The sequence below is a fragment of the Arabidopsis thaliana genome, chromosome 2 (genome assembly GCF_000001735.4).
Source record: "Arabidopsis thaliana chromosome 2, partial sequence".
In the NCBI taxonomy this organism is placed as follows: domain Eukaryota; kingdom Viridiplantae; phylum Streptophyta; class Magnoliopsida; order Brassicales; family Brassicaceae; genus Arabidopsis; species Arabidopsis thaliana.
The window spans coordinates 16,555,061-16,582,512 of record NC_003071.7 but is presented as its reverse complement, the minus strand read 5'-3'; the positions used below and the strand labels follow the sequence as shown (position 1 = coordinate 16,582,512).

At 36.0% G+C, this 27,452-nt stretch overlaps 7 protein-coding genes across 13 annotated transcripts; 4 read left to right on the top strand and 3 right to left on the bottom strand.

Annotated features, from left to right (window-relative positions):
* The first annotated feature begins 76 nt into the window (after nt 1-76).
* On the top strand, nt 77-3,689 carry AT2G39750 (S-adenosyl-L-methionine-dependent methyltransferases superfamily protein). Its single transcript, NM_129533.4, has 9 exons — nt 77-957; nt 1,050-1,199; nt 1,295-1,565; nt 1,724-1,834; nt 2,053-2,212; nt 2,461-2,718; nt 2,800-2,922; nt 3,130-3,207; nt 3,320-3,689. Exons 1-9 carry the CDS (start codon nt 232-234, stop codon nt 3,525-3,527), a joined length of 2,085 nt encoding a protein of 694 aa, NP_030521.1. The 5' UTR covers nt 77-231; the 3' UTR covers nt 3,528-3,689.
* HESO1 (Nucleotidyltransferase family protein) lies at nt 3,393-6,761 on the bottom strand (the record flags this gene model as incomplete). Of its 3 annotated transcripts, none has more annotated exons than NM_001336793.1 (9): nt 6,413-6,761; nt 6,125-6,276; nt 5,694-5,858; nt 5,372-5,550; nt 5,185-5,280; nt 5,012-5,081; nt 4,785-4,915; nt 4,561-4,671; nt 3,393-4,453 (listed from the first exon to the last, which is right to left on the bottom strand). In NM_001336793.1, the coding sequence occupies exons 2-9, from the start codon at nt 6,261-6,263 to the stop codon at nt 3,809-3,811; spliced, it is 1,536 nt and encodes a 511-aa protein (NP_001318386.1). In that variant the 5' UTR covers nt 6,264-6,276; nt 6,413-6,761. The 3 variants fall into 3 exon arrangements, with proteins under 3 accessions (NP_001318386.1, NP_001324414.1, NP_181504.2); NM_001336794.1 differs by having other exon boundaries at nt 3,809-4,453; nt 6,417-6,761; NM_129532.4 differs by having other exon boundaries at nt 3,809-4,453; nt 6,585-6,761.
* A 2,059-nt stretch (nt 6,762-8,820) lies between these two features.
* On the top strand, nt 8,821-11,767 carry RCA (rubisco activase). Of its 3 annotated transcripts, none has more exons than NM_129531.3 (7): nt 8,821-9,212; nt 9,697-10,013; nt 10,105-10,210; nt 10,310-10,395; nt 10,487-10,959; nt 11,041-11,322; nt 11,447-11,767. In NM_129531.3, the coding sequence occupies exons 1-7, from the start codon at nt 9,168-9,170 to the stop codon at nt 11,560-11,562; spliced, it is 1,425 nt and encodes a 474-aa protein (NP_565913.1). In that variant the 5' UTR covers nt 8,821-9,167; the 3' UTR covers nt 11,563-11,767. The 3 variants fall into 3 exon arrangements, with proteins under 3 accessions (NP_565913.1, NP_850320.1, NP_850321.1); NM_179989.3 differs by having other exon boundaries at nt 11,041-11,333; NM_179990.1 differs by having other exon boundaries at nt 8,994-9,212; nt 11,041-11,767.
* On the bottom strand, nt 11,765-13,083 carry AT2G39725 (LYR family of Fe/S cluster biogenesis protein). 2 transcript variants are annotated; one of them, NM_201911.2, is made up of 2 exons: nt 12,998-13,083; nt 11,765-12,450 (listed from the first exon to the last, which is right to left on the bottom strand). In NM_201911.2, the coding sequence occupies exon 2, from the start codon at nt 12,441-12,443 to the stop codon at nt 12,171-12,173; it is 273 nt and encodes a 90-aa protein (NP_973640.1). In that variant the 5' UTR covers nt 12,444-12,450; nt 12,998-13,083; the 3' UTR covers nt 11,765-12,170. The 2 variants fall into 2 exon arrangements, with proteins under 2 accessions (NP_973640.1, NP_565912.1); NM_129530.3 differs by having other exon boundaries at nt 12,930-13,054.
* Nucleotides 13,084-13,552: 469 nt separating this feature from the next.
* On the top strand, nt 13,553-15,927 carry RHC2A (RING-H2 finger C2A). Of its 2 annotated transcripts, NM_001336792.1 has the most exons (2): nt 13,691-15,036; nt 15,634-15,927. In NM_001336792.1, the coding sequence occupies exon 1, from the start codon at nt 13,802-13,804 to the stop codon at nt 15,005-15,007; it is 1,206 nt and encodes a 401-aa protein (NP_001318385.1). In that variant the 5' UTR covers nt 13,691-13,801; the 3' UTR covers nt 15,008-15,036; nt 15,634-15,927. The 2 variants fall into 2 exon arrangements, with proteins under 2 accessions (NP_030517.1, NP_001318385.1); NM_129529.4 differs by having other exon boundaries at nt 13,553-15,910.
* A 3,144-nt stretch (nt 15,928-19,071) lies between these two features.
* Nucleotides 19,072-20,725, top strand: AT2G39710 (Eukaryotic aspartyl protease family protein). The gene has a single exon (NM_129528.3). The coding sequence runs from the start codon at nt 19,134-19,136 to the stop codon at nt 20,460-20,462; it is 1,329 nt and encodes a 442-aa protein (NP_565911.1). The 5' UTR covers nt 19,072-19,133; the 3' UTR covers nt 20,463-20,725.
* Nucleotides 20,726-24,244: 3,519 nt separating this feature from the next.
* RTFL8 (ROTUNDIFOLIA like 8) lies at nt 24,245-25,712 on the bottom strand. Its single transcript, NM_129527.3, has one exon. It carries the CDS (start codon nt 25,473-25,475, stop codon nt 25,212-25,214), a length of 264 nt encoding a protein of 87 aa, NP_565910.1. The 5' UTR covers nt 25,476-25,712; the 3' UTR covers nt 24,245-25,211.
* Nucleotides 25,713-27,452: the final 1,740 nt, after the last annotated feature.

Below are 27,452 nucleotides of genomic sequence, written 5' to 3'. Positions count from 1 at the left end.
TTTGCTGAATTAGATTTTAACAAGACATGCTATTGAAAAGACCCTTTTTATATAAAACTCTCTGCAACTTTCTGATCTTTTAACTAAATTCTGCAAATTCTTCTGTAGTGATAATTTTACCGAACGCCAGAAAAATCCAAAAGCAACAACTGTAAAATTACACTAATCATCCTCTCTCACACAACAACACTACGCAGATCCAGAGATCGCTGATCCTTCACACGCAAGCTAATGAAGCCTCTCACTAATGGCGATCTGTTCAAATCCCCAACTCTGATCAAGATCTCCGCCTTAGTTTTCGTCACCGTCGCTTTCTTCTACTTAGGCAAGCATTGGTCCGACGATGGCTACCAACAGCTCGTCTTCTTCTCCTCTTCCACTTCCGGTAGCTCGATCCCGGAGGTCTCCGTTTCACCGAATAGTAACAGAGTCTTTAATTTATCAGCGATAATTCCTACTAACCATACCCAGATTGAAATCCCCGCCACAATACGACAACAACCTCCGTCGGTGGTGGCGGACACGGAGAAGGTTAAGGTGGAAGCTAATCCTCCTCCTCCTCCACCTCCTTCTCCTTCACCTCCTCCTCCGCCTGGTCCGGTTAAGAGCTTTGGGATAGTTGATGCGAACGGTGTGATGTCTGACGATTTTGAGGTGGGTGAGGTTGAGAGTGATACAGTGGAAGATTGGGGGAATCAGACTGAGATCGTTGAGGCGAAAAGCGACGGTGATTCTAAGGCTAGGGTTAGAATTAAGAAATTTGGGATGTGTCCTGAGAGTATGAGAGAGTATATACCTTGTTTGGATAATACTGATGTGATAAAGAAGCTTAAATCGACAGAGCGAGGTGAGAGATTCGAGCGTCATTGTCCTGAGAAAGGTAAAGGCTTGAATTGCTTAGTTCCACCTCCTAAAGGTTACCGTCAGCCGATTCCATGGCCTAAAAGCCGTGACGAGGTACTCCTTTGTTTGCATGAGTTTTGCATTTTGGTTGGATAACATGTCTTGGGATTTAGTTTAAGTAGTATTTGGAATTTACTTATGGATAGGTATGGTTTAGCAATGTTCCTCATACTCGGCTTGTTGAAGACAAAGGAGGTCAGAACTGGATTTCACGAGACAAGAACAAGTTCAAGTTTCCTGGAGGTGGTACACAGTTTATTCATGGGGCTGATCAGTACTTGGACCAGATGTCTAAGGTGGCTCATTTTTCCAAGTAGTAGTTCTTGTTTTTCGCGTCAACTGTTTATGTATCTTTTCATCTGATGTTGAGCTCTGGAGTTTGTGTCTGCAGATGGTTTCTGATATTACGTTTGGCAAGCATATTAGGGTTGCTATGGATGTTGGTTGTGGTGTGGCGAGTTTTGGTGCTTATCTATTGTCTCGTGATGTCATGACAATGTCTGTTGCACCAAAAGATGTCCATGAGAACCAAATTCAATTTGCTCTTGAGCGTGGTGTGCCTGCTATGGCGGCAGCATTTGCGACAAGGCGTTTGTTATATCCAAGCCAAGCTTTTGATCTTATTCATTGTTCAAGATGTAGAATCAACTGGACTCGTGATGGTAAGGTTCTATGGTGTGCTTGATTCTTCACCTAATACATCAGAAAAAGATTAAGATTGCACCTACTGTAATTTTTAACTCCCTGTGTGAACTATGCTCTAGCTTTTATTACTTGTACAGAAAATTCTCACTCTGCTGTTTCATTCTTTGTGATAAAGATGGAATTTTGCTCCTTGAGATCAATAGAATGCTGCGCGCTGGAGGATATTTTGCTTGGGCTGCACAGCCTGTTTATAAGCATGAACCCGCTTTGGAAGAACAATGGACAGGTAACATCCTTTTAATCTGCTTTGAGTAGGCCTGTAATTCAGGGTTGATAAAATTCTTTGGTCTTAATAAACTTTTTGGAGTTAGTAATCATTGTACGTGGCTTTATTATTTACTACAGTTTGTCTCTGTGGGTTTAAGGAGAGTTTTTTTTTTTCTTTATTACTACTTTGATTCAGCCAATATGTGTACTCTTTTAATCTCACATTTTGTTTTCCAGAAATGCTGAATCTTACTATTAGCCTCTGCTGGAAATTGGTAAAGAAGGAAGGATACGTTGCAATCTGGCAGAAGCCTTTCAACAACGACTGCTATTTGAGTCGTGAGGCTGGGACTAAACCTCCTCTTTGTGATGAATCAGATGATCCCGATAATGTTTGGTACAGCTGCTAATCTTTCTGTTTTTCTTTGTTTGTGATACAAGGCCATATCTTGCTACCTGCATGTGGAAGCATAACAACAGAAGAATAAAGGCTACATGTTCTTAAAATGCTGTCAGAGTTGCATCAGAACTTTTTTTCAATTTGATTTGTTTTGATTGCATCTAGTCTGTCTGTTAACTTGTCTGTGACAATGTGTGCAAAATATCACATTTTTTATGCCTCATGTTGATTTATTGTTGTTTTAGGTACACAAATCTGAAACCTTGCATCAGTCGCATACCTGAGAAAGGGTACGGAGGAAACGTCCCCTTATGGCCTGCCCGTCTGCATACTCCACCTGATAGGCTGCAGACGATAAAATTTGATTCCTACATTGCTAGGAAAGAGCTATTCAAGGCAGAATCAAAATATTGGAATGAAATAATTGGGGGCTATGTTCGCGCCTTAAAATGGAAAAAGATGAAACTAAGAAATGTTTTGGACATGAGAGCAGGCTTTGGCGGGTATGAAATAATATTTCTTTGTTAGGTATTATACAGGTATCTTAGCTTATCTCTCTTCATTTATTCCTTTGGCTTTGGCAGATTTGCAGCTGCACTAAATGATCATAAACTCGATTGCTGGGTTCTAAGCGTGGTTCCTGTCAGTGGGCCTAACACATTGCCTGTCATTTATGACCGTGGACTGTTAGGAGTGATGCACGATTGGTACTGTTTTCTCCTTAGAATCTGTCATATGAAATCAGAATTTGGAATCCTATAGTTGAAACCTTGGAAATTAGTGATTCATCTTGTCCTTTTCTCTGTTCATGTTTTTTAAACACAAAAGTTCATCTGTTTATGTGTCTTAAGGTAAACTAAGATTTAGTCTCTGGCTCTGGATATTTTTTTAATAAGTGATGCATTCTACCTCAGGTGTGAACCATTTGATACATACCCACGGACATATGACTTCTTACATGCCTCTGGACTCTTCTCGATCGAGAGAAAAAGGTAAGCATCATTATCTGTAACTCAAGTTCAAAGTGATTTATAAATTTTTAATCTATGATCGTGTGGTGCCTATAGTTGAGTTTAACCATTTGTCTTGTCTGAATATTATCAGATGTGAGATGTCAACCATATTGTTAGAGATGGACCGGATATTAAGACCCGGTGGAAGAGCATACATTAGGGATTCAATTGATGTTATGGATGAAATTCAAGAAATCACAAAGGCCATGGGTTGGCATACTTCTCTGCGTGACACATCCGAGGGTCCTCACGCAAGTTACAGGATTCTAACATGCGAGAAGCGTCTCCTTCGAGCTTAATACCACACAAGTTACTGCACTAGTCAACACAATATATTTTGTTTGGTAGTATATCTCTTATTGTTTTCTTCTTTTTTCTCTTAATGTAACTGTAAATTTGATTGTGGTGTTTTACTGAGTAAAAGTTTACCTCGTCCTCATTTTTTAGTAACAACATTCTGCTATTGCAAATCTGTTGATTGTAACGAATGGATCCATAGAAAAAAAGCCCCAAGGTCAGAATACAAAATCATCCAAAATATGTGAAGGAGTATCTCTGAACCATGTCTGCACACCTCATTCTACTGCTCATGTCTCGGTCTCCAGATCTGTCCGCCTTGGCTTGGAATTTTTGATGGAGGCCTTGCGGAGTTCACACCATTCGTATATGCAGGTCTTGCAGAGTTCACACCATTCATATGACCAGATGGCTTACCAATGTGGCCCTGATTCTGACTTGAACCAGCAGATGTATTTTTCAATGGTCGGTTCCCACTCTTATATGGGCTCTTCTGCTGCGTTTGAGTTTGTGTGATTACAGGCCAAGTTTGGCCTTGGACAGGTGGTTGCCCCTGAAGATTCCTGGGGTTGTTCTGAGTCCAATTCTGTTGTGGTCGGGATTGTGTTAGTGGTGGCCAATGTGGTGGATTCGGGGTATTGTAGCTCTGTGACCAATTTTGCTGCATTTGCTGGTTCTGTGGCCTAGCCTGACCATGCAGATTACGGACATTGTGCATACCGTTTGCATGATGTTGACTTGGGAGGCTTATTGTTCTGTACAAAGACTCTTGAATGTGTTGCCCTGTCAGAATCCCTATGATGGAGTTTCTGTTACACTCTGAGACAAGACGGCGCGATGTAATCTGAAATACTTGAGCTATTCTGTCCAAATTTCTACGGCTCACACTCCTTGCAGCGTTCACCGGCTGCTCAAAAGGATCTTCAACCTGAAACACACACCATTCCCACATGTTAGCCGGGAGACTCACATGGTGCCATAGAGATGAATATAACTCAACAAGAGGTTAAGAGAAAGAAAGAGAAAGAGACTAACAAAGAGTGAGTATGTCTTTGGCAGCCATGTAGTGTTGCTGCTTATAGTTTCCCATCTTCCAGTAAACGGGCAAACACCGAACTCTTGGGCCTTCACGTTTATGTCTGAAAACTGATAGATACAGCCACACAGCAAAATCAAGATACTAATTTCTATCAAGAGCACTTTAGTGGATATTATTAAGGGAAAAAAATTAAAGCTAGAATGTATGAGAAATCAATCACCTTTGCAAAAAAAGAGACCAACAGCTCCGAGAGCGAGCTTCGATTGACTGATTTTGCTCTCTCTGATTTAAATCTCGCAATATTAGCAGCAGTAACTTGCGCTATGCTTTCCTCTGCAGTTTTCCGTACACCTACAAGACACCATACCGCTAAAACTTTTGTCCCTTTACCCCAAAAACACATATATTTTGTGTGGTTTGGCTTCAAAACCTTTTCATTGAGCGTACCTGTCAGATCATCAACCGCACTCTTCGGATATATCACTCTTAGAGGCGGCAAGATTGCAGGCACACAAGTCTGCAACAAACAACATAGAACATCTTACTATGGTTTCTAATGATGCAGTAACTGCAGAAGGCTGAAGGCAGCAAAATCTATGAATACAGAACAGCTATCTTACCTGAAAATGGAAGATGACTAACAAACTGAGAGAGTAAGAGTTGAAAGTCCCGGTCTTTGAGTCGTTGATATTATGAGCTTTCGCCCATTCCTTCACCTACAAATGTAGAATACACGAGGTAGATACGTTTAGAATCAATTAAACCTTTGGAAACACACAATATGGTTTTATTTGCATGTTAACTTACTAGCAAAACCAGGTCGCGGAATCTCCCATCTATTTCACTGATCCAGAACAAGAACCTGCTCTTCAAAAGCCCATCCAGGTTATCAATAGAAATGTCACAAGAAATTCTCTGGTGGCCGCTCACTACTTTCAGAATAGGAACTCGCGCATGAATAACAAATTGCAGTTTGTACCATAGACCTGTTTTTTGAATGATAATGGATGTGAGACAAATCGGCACATGAAATAATACTTAAACTACTTAAGTAGTATATAAGGTAAACAACAGTGAAGCAAAGAGAAAACCAAAAAAAGAAGAAAAAAATAGAAGCTAAATGAATCACCACTCGCTCTCAGTGCTCGTAGTAAATGTCCGAGTAAAGTTTGTTTCTGCTTCTTTCCAGTGAACAAGATGGAAGAACCGCTGAATAAGTCAACAGAGATATCTAAGTCTCCCCATCGTGTGAAGAGATTTGACACAAAGGATCCAAATGGTTGAACAGTAGCACCTAACAATCACAGAACCAGACAACGAGCGGCTATAAGCATCACATGAAATAATTTGTTTCCAGAACGAGAATAGTGCGAAAGAGTAACATGAACCACTTCTACTATTCTGCAGCTACAATTCCAGCAGATATTACCTTACTGAAAGCTCGAAGTATCTCACTTTCATATCCAATATCATAATCACATCCATGGCTGGTATGGTTCAAGGCAGTACTAGACAGTAAGAAAAATGGGAGAAGCACAAAAGTGCATCAAGAGTCATCACCTCTTAAACATTCTACGGATTGTAAGACGTCACGCAACTGATCAATGACTGTGATCCTCGTATCCCTATCTGCTCGTGTGGGTTTAATCACTTGAAGAATTTCTTGAAGAGTAGGATCCAGGAAAGGGTTTCTACTCATCGTCTTGCTCCCTCTACAATAACACCAAACACACATTGCCAAGTTATCTCAAAGAAAACATCATGCAACAATAACACAAGGACTTCACAAGCTCCAATCAAAGTAAATTCTTGAGATTAAAGGTTCAGTTTTTCTGATATCTTGCTCACTTACTACTCCAAAGGAACAACCTTTGTCACTAAAAGCAAGATTCTTCATTCTCTAGACCCAGTGGCCCACATTTTAGTATCATCAAAACTGTGAAAACTCTACCCAAAACCTTACAAAATTCCTAATAAAAAGAATCAGTGAGTACTGGGTTTTCACATCCACTGGACTTACAAAAGGATGATTCGAAGGAGATGAAGAAACCTTTAGCCCAAGAACCCAGAATCTAATTCCAATCTAGGGTTTTTCTCTCCCAAATCAGTAATCCGTACCGAATCACCCAACTTGAGAATGCTCGGAGATAATTTTAGCGCTCGCAGGCGAAGACAATGAAAAGTCTTTGGAAGGTTTACTTTATTTTATTCAATGCGACGAAGGAAACACTTCTTTATTTCATTTTATTTAATGAATGATGTGACCATCTTTTTTAGGAACCAATAACATTATTACAAAATATACTATAGAAAATTGTTGGATTTTTAAAATCAATGCTAAATTAAAGGGTATATATTCAATCAAATATTTTGAGATAATTTATTTTACATATTAAAAAAATTGCATGTTATTTGATCATAGATTTTACAAAGTCATATTAAATATGATGTTAATGGTTAGTATTTGTAAATATCTCTTAAACCCTAGTTATTAAACTGATGAATTTTCTTTACATCTATTTTTATTAGAAACATTTTAGACAATGTTTATTTATGATTTTGATGTGGTTGCATACTTGCATGCACATGGAAAATTATCCTTTTGACAAAAACTAGTTGGCTTTCTTCTTTTTGTTCAATCTTTTATCCTCCTCTACACATTGTCTCATATTTTATTGCAATGGTAACCTCAACTCTTTTTACAGTTAAACCTCCATAAATTAATACTCGATAAATTAGTAACCTCTATAAATTAATAAATTCACCAGATCCCAAGTTAGGACCAATGTAAAAAGTGTAACACATCGATAAATTAATAAGATAATAACTTTTTTGAAAGTCCTATGTAAATATATAGTCTCATCAATATCATAAATTAATAATTGCATAAATGTATCAACTATATATATACATTATATGTAAGAAATGTTTTTGATTTTTTTTTACTTAAATTTGTAGTTATTCTTATTTGAAATTTAGTTCTAATGTGTTACTGTATCAAAAAAAATTTGGTATTGTTTTCTAGACATGATATAATTTTGTACTTGTAATTGATTTTAGAAAGATATTTTCTATAATGAAAAAAATCTTATAAAACTTTTTAAAAAGTTACCAAATTAGGAAAATTTCTCTATAATTAAAAAATATTAATTTATCGATAAATTAAAACCTTTTTAAATTAATAAAATTTTGCAGTCCCAACATTATTAATTTATAAAGGTTTTACTGTACTTCATTTTCTAACCTCAGTATGTTAAAAGTCATGTATGTGTACTAAGAATCAAACCTGGCACGCAAACTTTTGCTAATTTTGTCACATACAGTTAACATTTAGCATTGTGCGAGTAGCTCCACCACATTATTATCAATCGTTTGGTTCTTCAACATGTCTTATATATGGATCAATAATAGTTTAATATCATATCAGTAATCTTTGTTCTCTTGTCTTGCATGTAGAACATGTACATATTGCTTCGTCGGCAGCGAATGAAGCCTAAAATTAAAATTTGGTTTTGTCCATTGATGATATGATGGCTCGTTCCACATGAGAGAATGGTTGAGAAAACTGAAAATAATGAAGAGGATGAGAAATTATAATGATCAGACAAGTGAAGTGTTTCATTTTATAGCTTAGTGTAGAAAACGATTGCTTGTGATTGTGAATATATAGTTTTAGATGAGTTGTTTTTATAGTAACTTTGAGGGAACAATAAACTATGATATAGTTATCATTTTTATTTTAAAACAAGTAAATTCATATGAATTTCTGATATATTCATATTTTCACTATGAATTTAAACACTATAATCTTATTTCATATTTTAGCATATGATATTTTGCATGATGCTATCTTAGCCTCGACTATCTTTACTTCATCTTCTAAACTATATATTTATCAAATCTTACGTATGCATTGCATCACTTGTTTTTACATTTTGTGTAAAGAAAAAGTTGCATTAATTAGTTTTTAGCGGTTTAGTACAATATGGTTAATTTGATAACCACATACTTGATACCTGTTGTATCTAGAGTTGTATATAACAAAATTAGAATTATATTCTATTGGCTAAGCCAATTTCTCTCCACCAATCAGTTTACATCGGTTATTTGGAACATTATTATCGATAAGCAATGTCATTATCCAAAATTTTGGAATGTTATCGTATGAAGAAGAGTGTAGAAGTATCTTGATCACATATGAATGGCTTACCTCAATCCTCAAAAAAAAAAAAAAAAACAATGATTTTCCAAAGCATATGTGGTAATAAATAATGTTATAATCTTCACTTGAAAAAAAAAACAAATCCATTGGCACAGATTAGCCATTTGACGACAACCTCATAAACATATTCCACGTGGACCAATCAAAATAGAATCCTCCTAATCATCTTCCTCGTGGCAACTTGGCCAATCCGCATCGTGTGGCGATCAGAGAGTTAAGCCTTGAAGACGAAGAGATAACGAATTGGTTGTTGATCACTCGCTTTATAAATCTCTCAGTTTCTTGCTCACACCAACATCTCTCTAAGCTTCTTCTTCTACCAATCTAATTCCTCTCTTCAGCTTCTTGTGTTGTGACGCATACTCGTCGCAGTCTTGAGATATGGCCGCCGCAGTTTCCACCGTCGGTGCCATCAACAGAGCTCCGGTACACTTCAATCTCCATTAGTGGTTTAATGTTACTTTTAACATAATCTTAACGCTTTGTGCTTATCCACCACTTGAATAGCTTTGGTTTTTACAAATATAGCTCAAGAATTTGATCGTTTGAATCACTTTGAGATTCTCTGACAGAACAGAAGAATCAGGACTTTAACTAGGAAATCTAAAGATACTTTGATGCTTCTTTTATTCTCTACTTGTGAACTATAGATTTAGTAGATGTGTTTAAATCGATGTATAGTAATTGAACTGAAACTGTAGAGACTACTACTACTCTTTAGTCTTCAGGACTAGTCTATACCTTGAGCTATGTGAACCAAATTAAAGTTTATTCCCCGGTTTGGTTCGGTTCAGTTCCTGATTGAGCGCCTTTTATCCTTAGGAATAGTCTCTAAACCGGTTCTTGAACCATATAAACCAAACTTGAATTCATGATTGGTGATTGAACTGTTTTTGTGTGTGTGTTGCAGTTGAGCTTGAACGGGTCAGGATCAGGAGCTGTATCAGCCCCAGCTTCAACCTTCTTGGGAAAGAAAGTTGTAACTGTGTCGAGATTCGCACAGAGCAACAAGAAGAGCAACGGATCATTCAAGGTGTTGGCTGTGAAAGAAGACAAACAAACCGATGGAGACAGATGGAGAGGTCTTGCCTACGACACTTCTGATGATCAACAAGACATCACCAGAGGCAAGGGTATGGTTGACTCTGTCTTCCAAGCTCCTATGGGAACCGGAACTCACCACGCTGTCCTTAGCTCATACGAATACGTTAGCCAAGGCCTTAGGCAGTAAGTTCTCATCTCTCTAGATCTCTCATTAGTTCCATAAAGATTTTGGAGTCTTTGGTTTTAAAAATTGTCTTTACTTCTTGAAATATAGGTACAACTTGGACAACATGATGGATGGGTTTTACATTGCTCCTGCTTTCATGGACAAGCTTGTTGTTCACATCACCAAGAACTTCTTGACTCTGCCTAACATCAAGGTATAATTTAAAGTTTTTCTTTTGAGTATTTTTTGGTGCAATCTTGACTTATTACACAACTTTATTGATCTTTAAATGCCTGTTTTTTTTGTCTCATAGGTTCCACTTATTTTGGGTATATGGGGAGGCAAAGGTCAAGGTAAATCCTTCCAGTGTGAGCTTGTCATGGCCAAGATGGGTATCAAGTGAGTCCATTTCCCAAATCTCCGATCTTGACCCGGTTTCTGTTTAGCTCTCTTTCGACAAGAATCTAAAAAAGTTTGAATCTTTTTGCAGCCCAATCATGATGAGTGCTGGAGAGCTTGAGAGTGGAAACGCAGGAGAACCCGCAAAGCTTATCCGTCAGAGGTACCGTGAGGCAGCTGACTTGATCAAGAAGGGAAAGATGTGTTGTCTCTTCATCAACGATCTTGACGCTGGTGCGGGTCGTATGGGTGGTACTACTCAGTACACTGTCAACAACCAGATGGTTAACGCAACACTCATGAACATTGCTGATAACCCAACCAACGTCCAGCTCCCAGGAATGTACAACAAGGAAGAGAACGCACGTGTCCCCATCATTTGCACTGGTAACGATTTCTCCACCCTATACGCTCCTCTCATCCGTGATGGACGTATGGAGAAGTTCTACTGGGCCCCGACCCGTGAAGACCGTATCGGTGTCTGCAAGGGTATCTTCAGAACTGACAAGATCAAGGACGAAGACATTGTCACACTTGTTGATCAGTTCCCTGGTCAATCTATCGGTAAGAAAGATTCTTACTACCCTGAAAATGTTCTATATAGGACCTCGTGCAGAATCTGATATGTGTTTTTGGTGTGGACAGATTTCTTCGGTGCTTTGAGGGCGAGAGTGTACGATGATGAAGTGAGGAAGTTCGTTGAGAGCCTTGGAGTTGAGAAGATCGGAAAGAGGCTGGTTAACTCAAGGGAAGGACCTCCCGTGTTCGAGCAACCCGAGATGACTTATGAGAAGCTTATGGAATACGGAAACATGCTTGTGATGGAACAAGAGAATGTCAAGAGAGTCCAACTTGCCGAGACCTACCTCAGCCAGGCTGCTTTGGGAGACGCAAACGCTGACGCCATCGGCCGCGGAACTTTCTACGGTAAAACAGAGGTTTGAAACTCGTTTGTTTTTTGGTTTAGTTGGCCACTGGGTATGAAAATGTAAAAGAGAAAGAGAAGAAAATGGAATTAGGTTTTCTGAAGTTAAACTTACTTGACTTGCAGGAAAAGGAGCCCAGCAAGTAAACCTGCCAGTTCCTGAAGGGTGTACTGATCCTGTGGCTGAAAACTTTGATCCAACGGCTAGAAGTGACGATGGAACCTGTGTCTACAACTTTTGAGCAATATTATCCTGCTTATTAATTTGCTGTTTTACTCCTATTGTCTCTTTTGGTTTATTTTTCTCCTTTGTGTAATTGTGGATTGGATCTTGTCCTCTTTTGTTCCCTTTTTTTTTTTTTATGATGTACAACACATTGGTAATTTAAAATTGCCTTGTCATAAACTACACTTCTTATTCCAATGTTGCACACTAGGTAAATGCTTAGACATATAAAGTATACAAAATCTGAGGCCAAATAGCACTAAGTAGAACAGAACTATAGGACAAAACTGAATCCGGAAAAAAACAATGTGTCGCATTCACATGTAAAGCAAGACCATTGGCAACGGAGCACTACACCATTGACTGGTACTCTTACAAAGATGAAATCTGATACATTGCTTCTCATATTGAATGATTGCAATCTCTAGACTATTAGCAGATGCACATAATTGTGTGAAAGTGTATATATATATTCAATTGTGATCACAATTCTCTTTATTTTATAATGGACCTTGAACATCCATCATCATACATACATAACTCAATGTAAAAAGAGGAAAACGAATCAATTTCCTCAGCTTTGTTATCTATGGTCACTAGAGCAACAAGCTATAAAATAAGGTATCAGGTTTTAGATGTAACGACCTTGATCGAGGAGAGGCTAACTATGGCAGGGCTTTTGAGTTGATCAAGCTGTTTAGTACCTAACCGAAGCAAATACTCGATGTACTGAAAATTCTTACGGTCGACCTCCTTAGAGTTGTGGCGGAACTCTGTTGACACAATCATCTCTATTCTCTTCCTGTCTTCTATTGGTCTTGAACGAGCTGCTCTTAGAAATCCTCTGTAGAGACTCAAGACTTGCTTTTGCATCCCGGAAAGTTTCGAAGCTCCCATTTTTTATCTTTAAACAAAGACCAAACAAAACAAGCTAATCAATAATATTGTCATGTTACTGCATTTTTCAAGCACATAAGAAACAATTAAGCATAGTGATGAACAACAATCAATAAGATAACATGTAGACAAAAGAAATTAGGAATCATGTAGTGCAGCTTAGAAATAGAATATTCAGCTATAACAAAAGCGGTTAATGAGTCTACAAGAGAACAGGGTTCTTCAAGCAAAACAGACAATGTTGGCCTCAGATTCAGAGAGAAAACGAACGATACTAATCAGAATTGTGACTAACAAGGATTTTAAATTCTATTGTCTATTACTCAAACTCAGATAATATAGCTCAAGAAGATATATATGTAAACAAAATTGTGACAGTATCTGATTCAACGAGATCCAGGGCTGTTTCATCACACAAAAAATACTAGCAGAAGTGGCATAATTTCATTTCCTCAAATAGAACATTTTCCAGATTAAGAGAAATACCTGATTTTCGGAATTTGAAACAGAGGAGCAGGAAGAAGAAGATGTTGTGAAGGGAAAAGCAAGCGTACCTGTAAATATCTCCAAAATCGAAAGAGCGAGAGATGGAAGAAACTCTGGGATTCTTCTCACTAACTATTCTGGGACAATTTAATCGAGGCGAAATTACAATAGTTAATGGGCTATACTGGGCTTTTTCATTACGCTTTTGCATTATTACAATATAAATGGGCTTTATCTATTGACTATAATGGGCTTTTCTTTTTTTTTTCTTCTATACTTTCATTAAGAGAATATAAACCAAATGACCCTAAATCTTTTAAGTTTTAACTAGTTGACCAATCTTTTAAGCAAACAATATTTTAGTTTATTGTTATTTTATCCAATAATACGTAATTTAATCAAAAACACATTGTTATTTATAGTTTTGCAAATATGTTAAGCAATTTGTTACTCTTTTACTTACCGACTTTTTTGTTGTTGGTCAAGACTCTTTTTTTTTTTTACCACTTTACAATCAAAATCACTAATCTAAATAATCAAAAATATGAATTAGTGGGGGTGATGGGTAGTTATTATTTCAGGGTAACAAACAGTTTCAATTTTCAAAAAAAAAAAAAAAACCGTTTAATTAAAATTACCAACAAGGAGGAAAAAAAAAAAAAGAGGAGGAGGTGGTGGTGACAGCACACGAAATGGACGGTTGGGTATAAGCCAATTCTGTAATCTTCTTGTTAACACCTCCTTCTTCTCCTCCGTTTATCCTCAAATTAAAAGTCAATCATATCAAATCCCAAATCCTCCCAGATGTTTTTATCATCTTCTTCTTCCTGAAGATTTGATTTCATTTTCCTCTCTTTCAGATCCCTATTCTCATGGCTTCTGGATCTTACTGGTGCTATAGTTGTAGCCGATTCGTTTGGGTTTCCGATTCAATCTCTTGCCCTGATTGCGACGGTGGTTTCCTCGAACTCATCCAAGAGCCTCTCGATTTCACACCTTCCGATTCCTTCACCACCACCACCACCACTCAACATCGCAGCCCCACTCGCTTCCCTCCTCCTTCTTCTTCTTCCTCCACCCCATCCGCTTCTATGCACGCCGATAACAGTCCCACTCCTACCATCGTTACTCGTACACGAAGCAATCGATCTCCTAATCCAGTTATTGTTCTCCGTGGATCTGCTGCTGCTCCTTCTTCTGATGTTGTTTCCGAAGGTTTAGATCGATCTGCTTTTCAGATGTATTACGATGATGGTACTGATTCTGGTCTTAGACCTTTACCACCGAGTATGACTGAGTTTTTGTTAGGTTCTGGATTTGATCGTTTGTTAGATCAGATTTCTCAGATCGAGCTTAACACCAATCGGAATCTTCGTTCTTGTGAACATCCACCGGCTTCTAAATCGGCCATTGAAGCTTTGCCTCTGATTGAAATCGATCCGACTCATCTCTTATCGGATTCTCAATCTCATTGCGCTGTTTGCAAAGAGAATTTCGTTTTGAAATCATCTGCTCGCGAGATGCCTTGTAATCACATCTATCATCCTGATTGTATTCTTCCTTGGCTTGCGATTCGTAACTCTTGTCCGGTTTGCCGTCATGAGCTACCGGCGGAGGATCTCACCGACGGAACCGGTGCTGCTTTGACTGCTGTTACCGCTACTGCAGAGGAAGAGGAAGACTCAGCTGCGGGGTTAACGATTTGGAGGTTACCAGGTGGAGGATTCGCTGTAGGGAGAATCCCTGGTGGTTGGAGAGGTGGAGATAGAATGATGCCGGTGGTTTACACGGAGGTTGATGGTGGTAGACTCGGTGATGAGAGACTTCCGAGAAGAGTAGCTTGGGGTTCGAGAAGAGGTGGAAGAGATGGTGGAGGTAGTAGAGAGAGAGGTGGTGGCTTTGCGGGTCGGATCATGAGGCTTTTCGGATGTTTTAGTGGATCATCTGGATCCATTGCTGCTGCTGCTGCTGCATCATCCGGGTCCGGGTCCAGAATTCGGGTTACTCGTAGAACCAGGTCGTTCTCTATGTTCAGTACGGCGTCGTCTTCGTCAAGGAGACGAAATTGGCTAGCGTGATTACTAGAATTACCAAGCTCTCTTCTCAGGTGAAAACTAAACACGAAAGAACACACTCTTCTTCTGTTTAAATTTTTCCTATGTTCCTTATTAAGTTTTTGTCTATTTCAGTGTAATGATTATATTCATTCCTAAAATTTGAATCTATGCGAGTAAATTGATACAAAATTAGGTGACATAGTGTCTTCAGTGGCAAATTTAGGAGGATATGTTACTGTGAGTCTGTGACTAGATAAGTGAGAGTGTAGATGAATTGAAGAATGTACTCTGAAGGAGATTCATAGTTGTTCTATTTGTAGAAATCGTTACGTGAGTCTATGGATTGTGATACTAATGTTAAGCAGCTTAACCATAAAATAGCGAATGATTTCCAAACGATATTATCATTACATGACTTTTCAACAAACTTGAAAAGTTATTTTGTGGAGTAGATTTCCTGCAATTCATTTCAGAGTATACATATGTGGTGTTACTAACCAATACTATGGGTTTTAATATATATTAACCTGTGAGTACATACTTAGATGACTAAATCTTTAGTGTTCAAACCTAAGTTTTTCATTAATTTTTAAGTTGATGGTTTATTTTCCACGCCTAAAGAGAATTATGCTGCCAAACTTGTACAGCTATAATCTTGGAACTGCAGACACAACCCAATGATACTTACCTAGAGGCTATATATAGAAGAATCTTATAAAGAGACCAATTAAGTTTGAGGTCAATAACCACAGGAAACGTGAAGTAAAGCAATAATAGAGTTTTTATACAACGCATCTGATGATGCTGTCGTTTATTGGAGACAGTCTTTGTAATTTAGCCATTATTTTCCATTAATAGATTTGTTTATGCCCGTTTATGTCTCCTATGTGAATGTACACTTACTCTATCACATTATTGAATTTGAAACTGATTTTGTTTTCTATTTTTCGGGCCGTTGAATATCAACAATAGCAGGAAAAAAATGACCTAAACCCAAATGCTTAGCCTTCTGAAGTTAAGTATTAAAGTTAGGGATTTGAAAATCGATTACTTAAAGACAAAATTCAGATTTTCCTAATGAAATGCCAAACTTTTTTTTTTTTTTTTAAATAAAAAAACCAGAAAAGAGAGAATTTGTTTTGTGCCCATGAGTATCATCAACCTCGCATGTTGGAAGTTCAGATCGTATCCAACGTGGAAAATCAACATTCAACACCAATGCTAACATAAGGCTAGTAGATAGAAAACACCAACCACTTAAACCCTTACTCAGCCTCCTAAAATCATGAACTGAACACATTTCTCACTTGTTCACTCTCGCTGAGAGAGGCCTTGTGTCTGAAATAACATTCTTAGTGTATGTGACTCTAAGCCCAGCGCTATGTTATGGTCTGTTTAGCACCCATATACAGGGCCCATATTATATCAAGAAAATACAATAGTAGAGTCTTACACTATTCTTCTATTTTTTCATGCAATTATATAATGAATAGGTTTCTTTTTGCTGTTTTAATATTCCATGATATAACTTCAACTGTTTTATATGAATAATATGCGCAAATTGTGATGTTTGATCTATAAAGTTTCAAATAATAAGTTATAAAGGCAAACACTACTTTATGGCATTGACCAGTTTTGGAATAAACATGTTGATTCACCAATGTTACTTTACTTTTTGATTATTTCACCAATTCACCCATACATATTTCCATAATTCATGTTATGGTCAAGGTTGTATCACAAAGAAATTCAGAACCATATATATGCAACACAAACATCTTATATATCATTATTAACATACCACCAAAGAATACTCAAATTTTAATCAGCTAGCAGGCTATGAGCCAAGTGATGTAAACGGGACAAACTAGTTCACATAGACTCGTAATTCATTATTTAGCTCCAATCACTTTCACACTCATAATCAAATATTGGATTTTTCACGTCAATCTTATTAGACCATAATACTACAAACAGAAAGATTGGGGTCCCCATACACAATGGTCTGGCCTTGCCACCAAAAAGAAATATACATACGAAAAATACAAATAACGCATTTATTCAGAATTGACTTTACTTCTTCAGTTTGTTTTTATGTTTTCCTTGGTGTTGGTTTTTCCACGAACGTGATAACACCAAAATGTAGTGTAAAATTGTAGGAGCATTATAATCATATACCCGTTTGTCTACTCCGGGTTGCAAGTGGCGCGACGATATTAGTGAGTCAGTGGCATCCACAAAGATGATAAGAAACATTCTCGAGATTGGCTTGGTCCATGATCACATCCAATCACCCTGAGAAAAACAGTCCCAACATTAAATGCTCGAGGCCGTTTTCAATTTTCGACAAAGGTTGTTAATACAAACTATGCTTTTGATTTAGGGATATCTTATTCCGGTTCACGAGTGTTATACTACCCCTTTATCAACATGATGGACTATTGATAACTTAATTTACAAATTTTTACTCAATTAAGTAGTTTTTTATTAATGATTCATTGCCTTCATGTTTGGAGTTTTTTTGTCAAGAGCTTCAAATCAATTGTGATTAAGTGAAGTTTTGACCACTAAAATGTCACCTTGTAGCTGTAACTCTATAATTATATTGGCTGAGACTCATTGTCCTAAGACCAAAAATAATTTGTTGGTGCTTAATTGGTTGAAAGAAAAAGGAGTTATTTGGTAACACAACAGGGAGGAGTTGGTGAGAATTGAGAACGACTTAGGAATGGGTTGCATCCAGCACACATTTGACAAATCTTTTGTCGATTTCATCACCACCTTTCGCCAACTTTGACAAACTCTGCAAAATTACAATATATAATTCAACATTCGTTTACCTTAAATATACTACACGGCAAGCATGACTCGGTTTGACGTGTTACTGTGAGGTTACGACTATCTTCAACTTTTTGGAAGTACTTTTTATACATTCAAAATTATATAAAGGAAAATGATTTTATAATTGAGGACCTAATACGAATGCATGTAGGTTAGGTGATTAGTAACATCGGAGACAAGATAAGACAGTACATGATCGGGACGCAAATGAGGTAGAACATAAAGTATCAAAAACTGAAAACTTGCATTTTGTTCTAAATGTGTTTCTAGATTCATATAGAATGGAAACGTGACAAAACAATACAGCAACAAAATGCTTATGTAAAAACTACTTTTTCACGGTAACAATATACCACCACAAATCATAAAGTCAGATTGTAAGGAAAAAACTAAAATTGATTTGCTGAAAATGTAAAATTACTATGTCGGTCGTGAGTTATATTTTAGGGAGGTGCTTTTTGTCAAATCACCAAATCTCTATAATAATCATACTTACTGTAACAACTTTGTAAAACTAGATTGGTCTTAAAAGATTAACCAAATCATTCAAAAACAAAAAGAACAATCCTTTAAATTATGAACTTGCTTGTTTTTTGTTAAACTAAGTTACGCTTTTGCGTATATAGCAATCATAGTACATGATGCATTCTATCAAAAGAAAATCAAATTATAATCTGCAACCATCCTTATTTTTATCCCTGACGTCGGTTTTTGGATTTAATATATAGAACTTTTACACGATATCTCTCTTACGATTAATCTAATGTAGATATGATTTAGAAAATTAAAAAGTAAAATCTGCCTAAAACAGAAAGAAAACTAAAAAAATGTAAGGGATCCCGGAGAAAGTGGGAACACAAAGAAAGTAGAAAACAAAGTTGATGTGAACTACAGAGACTAAACAGAAACCACAAAGACACGGCCAAAAAGACCTACTCCTCCACTCACACTCACTTGTCTTTTGGGTTTTGTCTCGAGACTTGGCTCCCTCCAAACCCTAAAAAAATTCAAATGAATTCGACAACACCAAACCCCTAATAATCTTCATGAAATGATATTTGTTAGGTCGAGACAAAATTATGTTTTGAATAGTATAAGTTATAGTTTCCTAAGTGGTTAATTTGGTCAATGACTTGACTTGCTACTAGAATTATTGCTTAGACGTTAACTCAAGTTTTTGTCACCTAAAATTCAAAGTAAACCGGAACAAACCGGGCAATTCGTAATTAAGAAATATAGAGAGAAAAAAAGATAGACAATATTTAAAGACGTCAAGTATGTATGTAACAAAGAGTCTACACTACTAATGATGGATTCGTCATCATCATCATCATTATCTCTTTCAAAAAATTTTCTTCGAATCTCAGTTCTACTTCTTATTTTCCCTCTAACGTTCTGCAAAACATCTTCTACAAATCAAACACTACTCTTCTCTCTCAAAACACAGAAACTTCCTCAGTCTTCTTCAGACAAGCTTTCATTCAGACACAATGTTACTCTCACCGTCACTCTCGCCGTCGGCGATCCACCTCAAAATATCTCGATGGTTCTTGATACCGGAAGCGAGCTCTCATGGCTTCACTGCAAGAAATCTCCAAACTTAGGATCCGTTTTTAACCCGGTTTCATCCTCTACGTACTCCCCTGTGCCTTGCTCCTCACCAATTTGCAGGACCCGTACCCGGGATTTACCCATACCCGCTTCATGCGATCCGAAGACCCATCTCTGCCACGTGGCTATCTCCTACGCTGACGCTACATCAATCGAAGGCAACTTGGCTCATGAGACGTTCGTAATCGGGTCTGTGACCCGACCCGGTACTTTATTCGGGTGTATGGACTCAGGTTTAAGCTCCAATTCGGAGGAAGATGCTAAATCGACCGGTTTAATGGGAATGAACCGGGGATCTTTATCTTTTGTTAACCAGCTGGGTTTCTCAAAATTTTCGTATTGCATATCCGGTTCAGATTCCTCCGGTTTTTTGCTTCTCGGTGACGCGTCCTACTCCTGGCTCGGTCCAATCCAATATACGCCTCTGGTTCTACAATCGACGCCGTTACCTTATTTCGACCGGGTTGCTTACACGGTCCAATTAGAAGGAATCCGGGTCGGGTCAAAGATACTTTCTTTACCGAAATCTGTATTCGTACCGGATCATACCGGAGCAGGTCAGACGATGGTGGATTCAGGTACCCAATTTACGTTCCTAATGGGTCCGGTTTACACTGCCTTAAAAAACGAGTTTATTACGCAAACCAAATCGGTTCTCAGGCTTGTAGACGACCCGGATTTCGTGTTCCAAGGGACAATGGACCTTTGTTACAAGGTTGGGTCAACGACACGGCCCAATTTCTCGGGTTTACCCATGGTTAGTTTAATGTTCCGTGGCGCGGAGATGAGTGTGTCGGGTCAGAAACTGTTGTACCGGGTAAACGGAGCCGGGTCGGAAGGAAAAGAAGAAGTATATTGCTTCACGTTTGGGAACTCTGATCTTTTGGGGATAGAAGCATTTGTTATAGGTCACCATCATCAGCAAAACGTGTGGATGGAGTTTGATTTAGCTAAATCAAGGGTTGGTTTCGCTGGTAACGTCAGATGTGATTTAGCTAGTCAACGGCTCGGATTAAGAGATTGATAGGACTTGTTTAAGTCTTCTGTGTCGTGTGTGACATGAGAATATCTTCTAGACCATTGATACGTTTTTATAGTTTTGTGAGTATAGCTTACAGTCTTCTTATACGATTATGGTACGTAGAGTTTTTTTTTTTTGTGGGGAATTTTGTAAGGATGTGTATTATAGGAAATCTTCACTTTTTTCGTTTAAAAATTATAAAATTAGAAAGCGATTTAGATATTTTGGTATAGGTTCCCTTCCTCAGTCTGCAACTAATTCCACTTAAAATATCAATGTGGCCATGCGTCCCACAACATGTCAATTCGAAAACTAACAAACGACAATCGAAAGCTTGGCTCGGAGGATCACTTAATTATACAATTGTTGGGCTTTGTGTGAAACGAATGATTGGGCTAGGCCCATGATTTGATGATACGAATTGACGTGAGCTGCTAGTGGGAGAAGTCAGTTGAGAATAATCCTTACCTTGGCCTTCATTCCGAACACGTTAAAAGCCCAAGTATGCGAAAAACCCAAGAATATGGTTATTGGGCCAGCGCTCAGCGGGCAGGGTTTTGGAACTTTTTCCAACTTACGCTGCCATTGTGATGTCCACTGTCCAACCTCTATATATGCGACACATTTACAAGTGGAAAAAAAAAAATCATAAAGAATAATCCAATCTTAAACCAATGGGTCCAACTGAAATTTAATTTCAACAGACGTCTATACATATCGAAATGTTTTCTTAATAATTGTGTGAGGAAGTCTTTTCTAGTTCTTTATTAGTTTTTTTAACTTTAGTCTTTTGTAATTGTGTAGACAAATACAAGGAGAAGGAGGTAACATAAAGAGACAAAGCCATATCAAGGAGATCCAAGTCACTCCATATGCTGGTGGGTATCCATATTTGTTCATGTGATGCTATCAAAGACCCATAACAATGCCCCAAACAAATACAAAGTGATTTCGATTCTTTGAATCTTTTCTTTGATCCTTTCATTACCTACTTCTATTTTTGTCTCACATTAATATATATTAACCGATATGTCAACTCATCTATCATCTATGTACATGCATACAAACGTCACATACTCTTTACATGTTTGCCATTGAACCTGATTTGCAAAGTGTCGTAGCAATAATGCTTTTAACCGTTTCTCAAATTAAAATAACAACTTTAGAAAGAAAAAAGAGAGGAATGATATAAAGCTCTAAAAAGAAAATAAATTATAATTCCCTTTATCACATTGATTTCGTAATGTCTCTTCTTGAACTCGGTTCTTTGATACTCCCTCTGTTCCTTTTTGTTTGATTTTTTTTTTAAAAAAATTTATTTCAAAAAGATTGATTTTTTGGTTTTCAATGCAATAGTTATTAGTTATAATTAATAAATTGTAAACTTCAATACAAATTATTGAATATCATTGGTTTAGAGTTATTGAAAATTATAAATCACAAAAAACAATATATTTTAAAGCAACATTTAATATGTTTTCTTAATATTTGTGTTTTTCCTAAAAGATCAAACAAAAAGGAACAGAGGGAGTATATATCTTTCAAGATCGTGTGGCATCATTCCTGTTGTTTGTCTAAATGCTTGGTACTTTGATATTATATACGTATATATAGCCGATTCACATGACCGAGCGTGGGTCCAATTTTGACACAAAAAAAAATATAATTTAAACAAAACTAAAATTGATATAAAAATTTCAAATATTTGAAACTATCTCTTTTTCAAAAAAAAACAAAAAAAAACAAAAAACTATAATTCTAAATTTAACCCTAAAGTGTTGCCCAAAAAAAAAAAAAAAAAAAAAAAATCAACCCTAAAGAATAAAGATCGATCTCATTCAAATTAGTAAAAATTCGGATAACTATACTCAAAATCCGAAAACCGGACCCATTACCTGAATTTCCATCCCATATATCTTGAAACTATCCGAATTATGGATGCATGTATTTCTCATCATTAGGATAATTTTGTCTCTACTATTAATGTTATTCAGGCTTGCGTGTCACGGATGTGATTGTTGACCAAACATGGACCCTAAATTACATTTTTGTATTTATTTCAAATCATGCCTTTGGATCGAGTTAAACCATTTGCTAGACCTTTGAGATTGGCCTTCGGCCTTCTTTTTCGATATACTGATTTTATCTTATAGAACTAATTAATTATGACTCTTGAATTTTGAAGCAGAATTTGTTCTATATGGCAATATGGCATAGAGTAGCATTTCCTACTTCCTAGTTCCGACTTCGTTATTTAGGACTACAATTACTAAAGAGATGTTTTGTCTTTTGGAGGAAAACACGCATTAGCAAATTTCATAGTTTTAATCAAGTAGAATAATAAATTAGAAATCATCAATAATTGTCGATATAATATAAAATTAACAAGACGCCCACAAAAGTGACAAAAGAATTGTTAAAGAAAGTCAAACGGAATTGTCCGGAACTCCGGATATGTCTATAATAATCCAATTTAAGCATGCTAATGAACAATCAAACAATTCATAATCATTAAAACAAAGATCCTTTAGATTTGTGGGGATGGCTAATATACGCTTTTTCTTTTTCCAAATCCTAAAACATAGTTCGTCTTGATCTTGAACAAATGGAATATTCTTTTTGAAAAACAGTTATTTACATGTATAAACCACACTTAGAATGCTAATGCATATATAGAATAACATTTTTGAAAAATGCTACGAAAATAATCCTGTAGAATAATTGTATTTTATAATAAGATTAACTACTCTTGTGAAAAGAATTGGTTCGGTTACATTTCCCAAATAACCTATAGTCTTATGTTTCTACATACTCATCAGTTGTCATATCAATATATACATCATTTGATTGTATTTTTTTCGGTGACAATCATATTGATCTATTGATATTTCAGCATGCCAGTAAAGTCCAATAGCACTTCCTAAAGTGGTAATCTCGTTTGTGAATGGACAGAGATACATCATGTACTGATCTGGAACCTAAATCATATGTAGTTAATGTCTCAATTGATTACCCACGAAATAAACAGCCTCGGTACTAAAGAATTTCTTCAAATGCAGTCTTTTTTCTTTTGTTTGTTTGCAAAATAAATACAAAGATGCGACTATATTAGCCATATAGGTTAAAAGTGTATAAAAATAGAGTATATAATAAGTGATAGAGGAGTCAGATGCATATGATAACTCTGCAATGCAGAGATGCCCATGGTAAGAAACTACAAGAAATCCAGCTGTTAGTTTCGCATGTGAAGTGTTAATTATTTGATTAATGTAGTTTTCTCTCCTGTTACTAATTTAACAAAATAAAATAAAACAAAACAAATTTGGATTGAGAAAACTTTAAGAATAAGTTTTTAGCCTTTTTTCACTGCTAAATACGATAACAATTATACTTCTTTTATTTCCAAATTCAATTTTTTTTTTAATGTGAATGGAAGATTGACCAAATAAATCAACTTTGACCCATAATATAAATAAAACTATATAGAATTGAAATATGATATCAGATAAGATTATTTCAAGTTTGTTGATAATCTAGTTTTAATCCATATACTTTCCAGATGAAAAAAAAAAAAAAAAAAAAAAAAATCCATATAATTTCCCACAAATGCATGTGTGTGAATTGTGATAGTATATAGATATTGAATCCTAAATGGCCACTAAAATGGTTTGTCTTGGGTTTTATATAATTAAGTTACTCGAGAACAAGATAATGAAGATCAATGAAATCTCTCCTCTTCTTTTTTGGCTAAAAAGATCAATGAAATTTAACTAAAGATGCTAATAAAACTAAACAATTAAACTAGATATAATCCACGTATCTTGTTATGATTCTTCCTTTCATGAGAAGAAAAATCACCTCCAAGATTAACCAATCAATATTCTTCCTTTCTTGAGAAGGAAAAAAATCACCTCCAATATTAGTCCCAATCAACATTAAATATTACCCGTTAAAGAACCAATTTCATAAGCAACGAAATGGCACTAATCGAAAACTATATTAAAAAAGCCTCGTAATAGTTTAAGTATAAAAGAAAGTCGTAATCATATTTAACACATTCTAATTTCTTGAACAAGTCTAATCATGGCTAAGTCTAACAATTCTACAAGTATAGTTTTATATCATTAAGCATAAACAAAAGAGCTTGACTACAACTTCAAATATTAATCATAACTAATTAAGAAATGAAATTTTAGAAAAATATATAAATCATAATTGTTTATTACTAAAAAGAGAGAAAAACTAATAACTTTGTCAGACTAAGCACACAAGATCCACACATAGCTTAATCGTAACAGTTCCAATGGAATCTTTTTCTCTCTCTCCCACCTCTATAGACTCTAGAGAAAAGCCACATTCATCGTCGTCATCTTCAGAGTAATATCATTAATGAACAACAAGAAGAGGAAAATATGCAAAAAACACAAACGAACAAAAGAGCAACAAACAAAAACAAAATCGTCACAAGAAGTCGAAAGACGAATCTAATTCACTATTTTATACTTGATTAAAATATTTTACAATTTGTCTGTTCTTCGTTTTTTTTTTATTTTCCTTCACACTGGAACTGATCTTAAACAAAGCTTCTCTAACCAGAATCATAAACAAAATCTAAAGTTCATCTAAAGAAGTAGAAACCAACAGAAAACAGAACCCTTTATGTACATGTATTATAACTATCTACTTTGGTTTCAGAAACATAGAAACAGAGAAATCAAGAAACAGAGAGAGATTTGGTTTTTTTTTTTTTTTTTAAGAATCAGAGTAATTATCTCTCCAGCAAATAAGCATGATTACGCATCGACGCATGATGTAGAAACGAGCTCTCTGTTCTTTAACCAATCTTGCACACTTTCTCGTAAAAGCACATCTCCCCTGTTTCTTGCCGTTGAAGGAAGAAGATGAGGTCGATGAAGAGCGCGTGATCCTCGACGCGCCGCCGTCTTTCTTTGACAGTTTCCACTTCTCGTCTAGGTGGACGCTTCCCGATCGAGTCAGGCTAGACGATGACGCCATTGATGTTAAAGATCTCAGATTTCAGATTTGTGTGTGTGTGATCGATCTCAACGAGGAAAAAAGGATAAATATTTGATCTTGTGGGTTCGTTGGAAATTGATGAGTTTGTGAGGAATAGAGAGATTAAAGAAACAAACTTGGGAATTTGGAGATTTTCTAGGAGTTTGGAGATTTGAGTCAGCAACTGAAAAGAGAGTTAGGGTTCTGTATTTATAATGGATATTTTTATTGTAGAACCATTTCGATTTTAAAATAATAATTATTATAATATGCAAAGATAAATATTATAGGTTAAATATTTATTGATTTTTGTATACTTTTGTCGGATTTTGTGATAAATATAAAATTAGAAGAGGATGCAGAGAGTTGTGGCAGTCGGTATTGCCCGGGGCCTTGTTGCGGCCTCGACTGCCCCACCATTAACACTTTTTTTTTTCTTAAATGTGAAGCATTTGTCTTTGATATTTAAAAACCTCAATTAATCATATATAAAGAGGAAAAATCCAAACTAATTACGAGATTTTAACGAAATGTTGTTAGAATTTACGTAATCCAACTTATATCTAGCGAGAATCGAAGAGACCAACGGTATTATGATACGTTTAGCTGGTTTAACAAACCCTTATTTGTTGCTCATATTTTTTTATAAAGTCTTTTTTTTTGTTTCTTTTTATTATAAAATTTAAAGTAGCTTCCAATATTACTAAGCCAAGAGCAATGAGAATTTAATTTGTTATATCAATATTCTTTTTAGGGTTTATTCCGTTTTCGTTTACATAAAAGTAAAAAACTGTTAAAGCATCTCCAATGCCCAATTCAATATTTTCTTCTAAAATAGAATTCATTCTATTTTGGAGGAAATATTGTTGATTTTGTTTCATTGTATGGTTTTAAAATAGAGTTGACTCTAAAATAGAGGAAAAGTGTAGAGATTGCTCTATACGTTTCCTCTATAGTAGAGTCATACGATGGAGCAAAATCAACAATATTTCTTTCGAAATAGAGGAAAATATTGAGTTGGGCATTGGAGATCATTAATTATTTAGGAACCTGAAATCTTATTTGTGAAATGAAAATCATGATTGTACAAGACTTCAACAAATACTTTTTGAGATATATTTTTCTTTCCTTGTAATACGAAAATTATGAAAACGTAAACAATGAGCATATAAAAAACGATATATTTCAAATGATCCGTTCGATGGATCACGCTCTTGGCTAACACTTTAAAAGTTATAAGTTTTGTGATAATATTGAAAAATTAAAAGTAGATCGGATCAGTATTTTTGGGATTCTCCTATTCCAATCATTTTTTTTAATAAAAAAATTGAAGATTAAAGAGGGAAGGAAAAGTCAGAAAGTGGGGAGAGTAGAGAAGAGTGAAAGAGGGGGATTTTAATGCATCAAAGCAAATCTCAGTCTCTTTCTCTGCACCTGTAACTGTTAATTACTTGCTCAGATCAATTAATAATTGCACCTACAACAAAGGAATATTAACTGTATACTTATGTGTTTCCATGTATGTAACTTCTTTTTCTTTGTAACGAATTATAATGTTTCTATGAATCTCTCTATCTACTTTACTTTACTGCGGTGAATATTTTACTACTAAGAATCGTAAGAAATGACAACAAAAAAAATGGATGGAGAAGAGGAAGATGAAGATGAAGGAAAGGATGTGAAATCACATGGTGGTGTAGTAATCTGGTTTGGCTATTTTAGTGCTCCTATTTTTGCCTGACTTTGATGTTTATTTCTCTTCTCGTTCGTCTTTATTGGGTTTTTTCTCCCGTATTTTTCTCTTTTCTGGTAAGTTTGTTTTCTGTTCCTTTCTCTTTGAGTTAACGAGTGGTATTTTATGCTGAAGTCCGACTAATTTTTGGACTGAAGAAGTCATCATTAACCAGCTTACCGTTTTTGTTAATGATACTATTTTAACTCATAAAACATAAATAAACAAGTTTTGGATGTGAATTG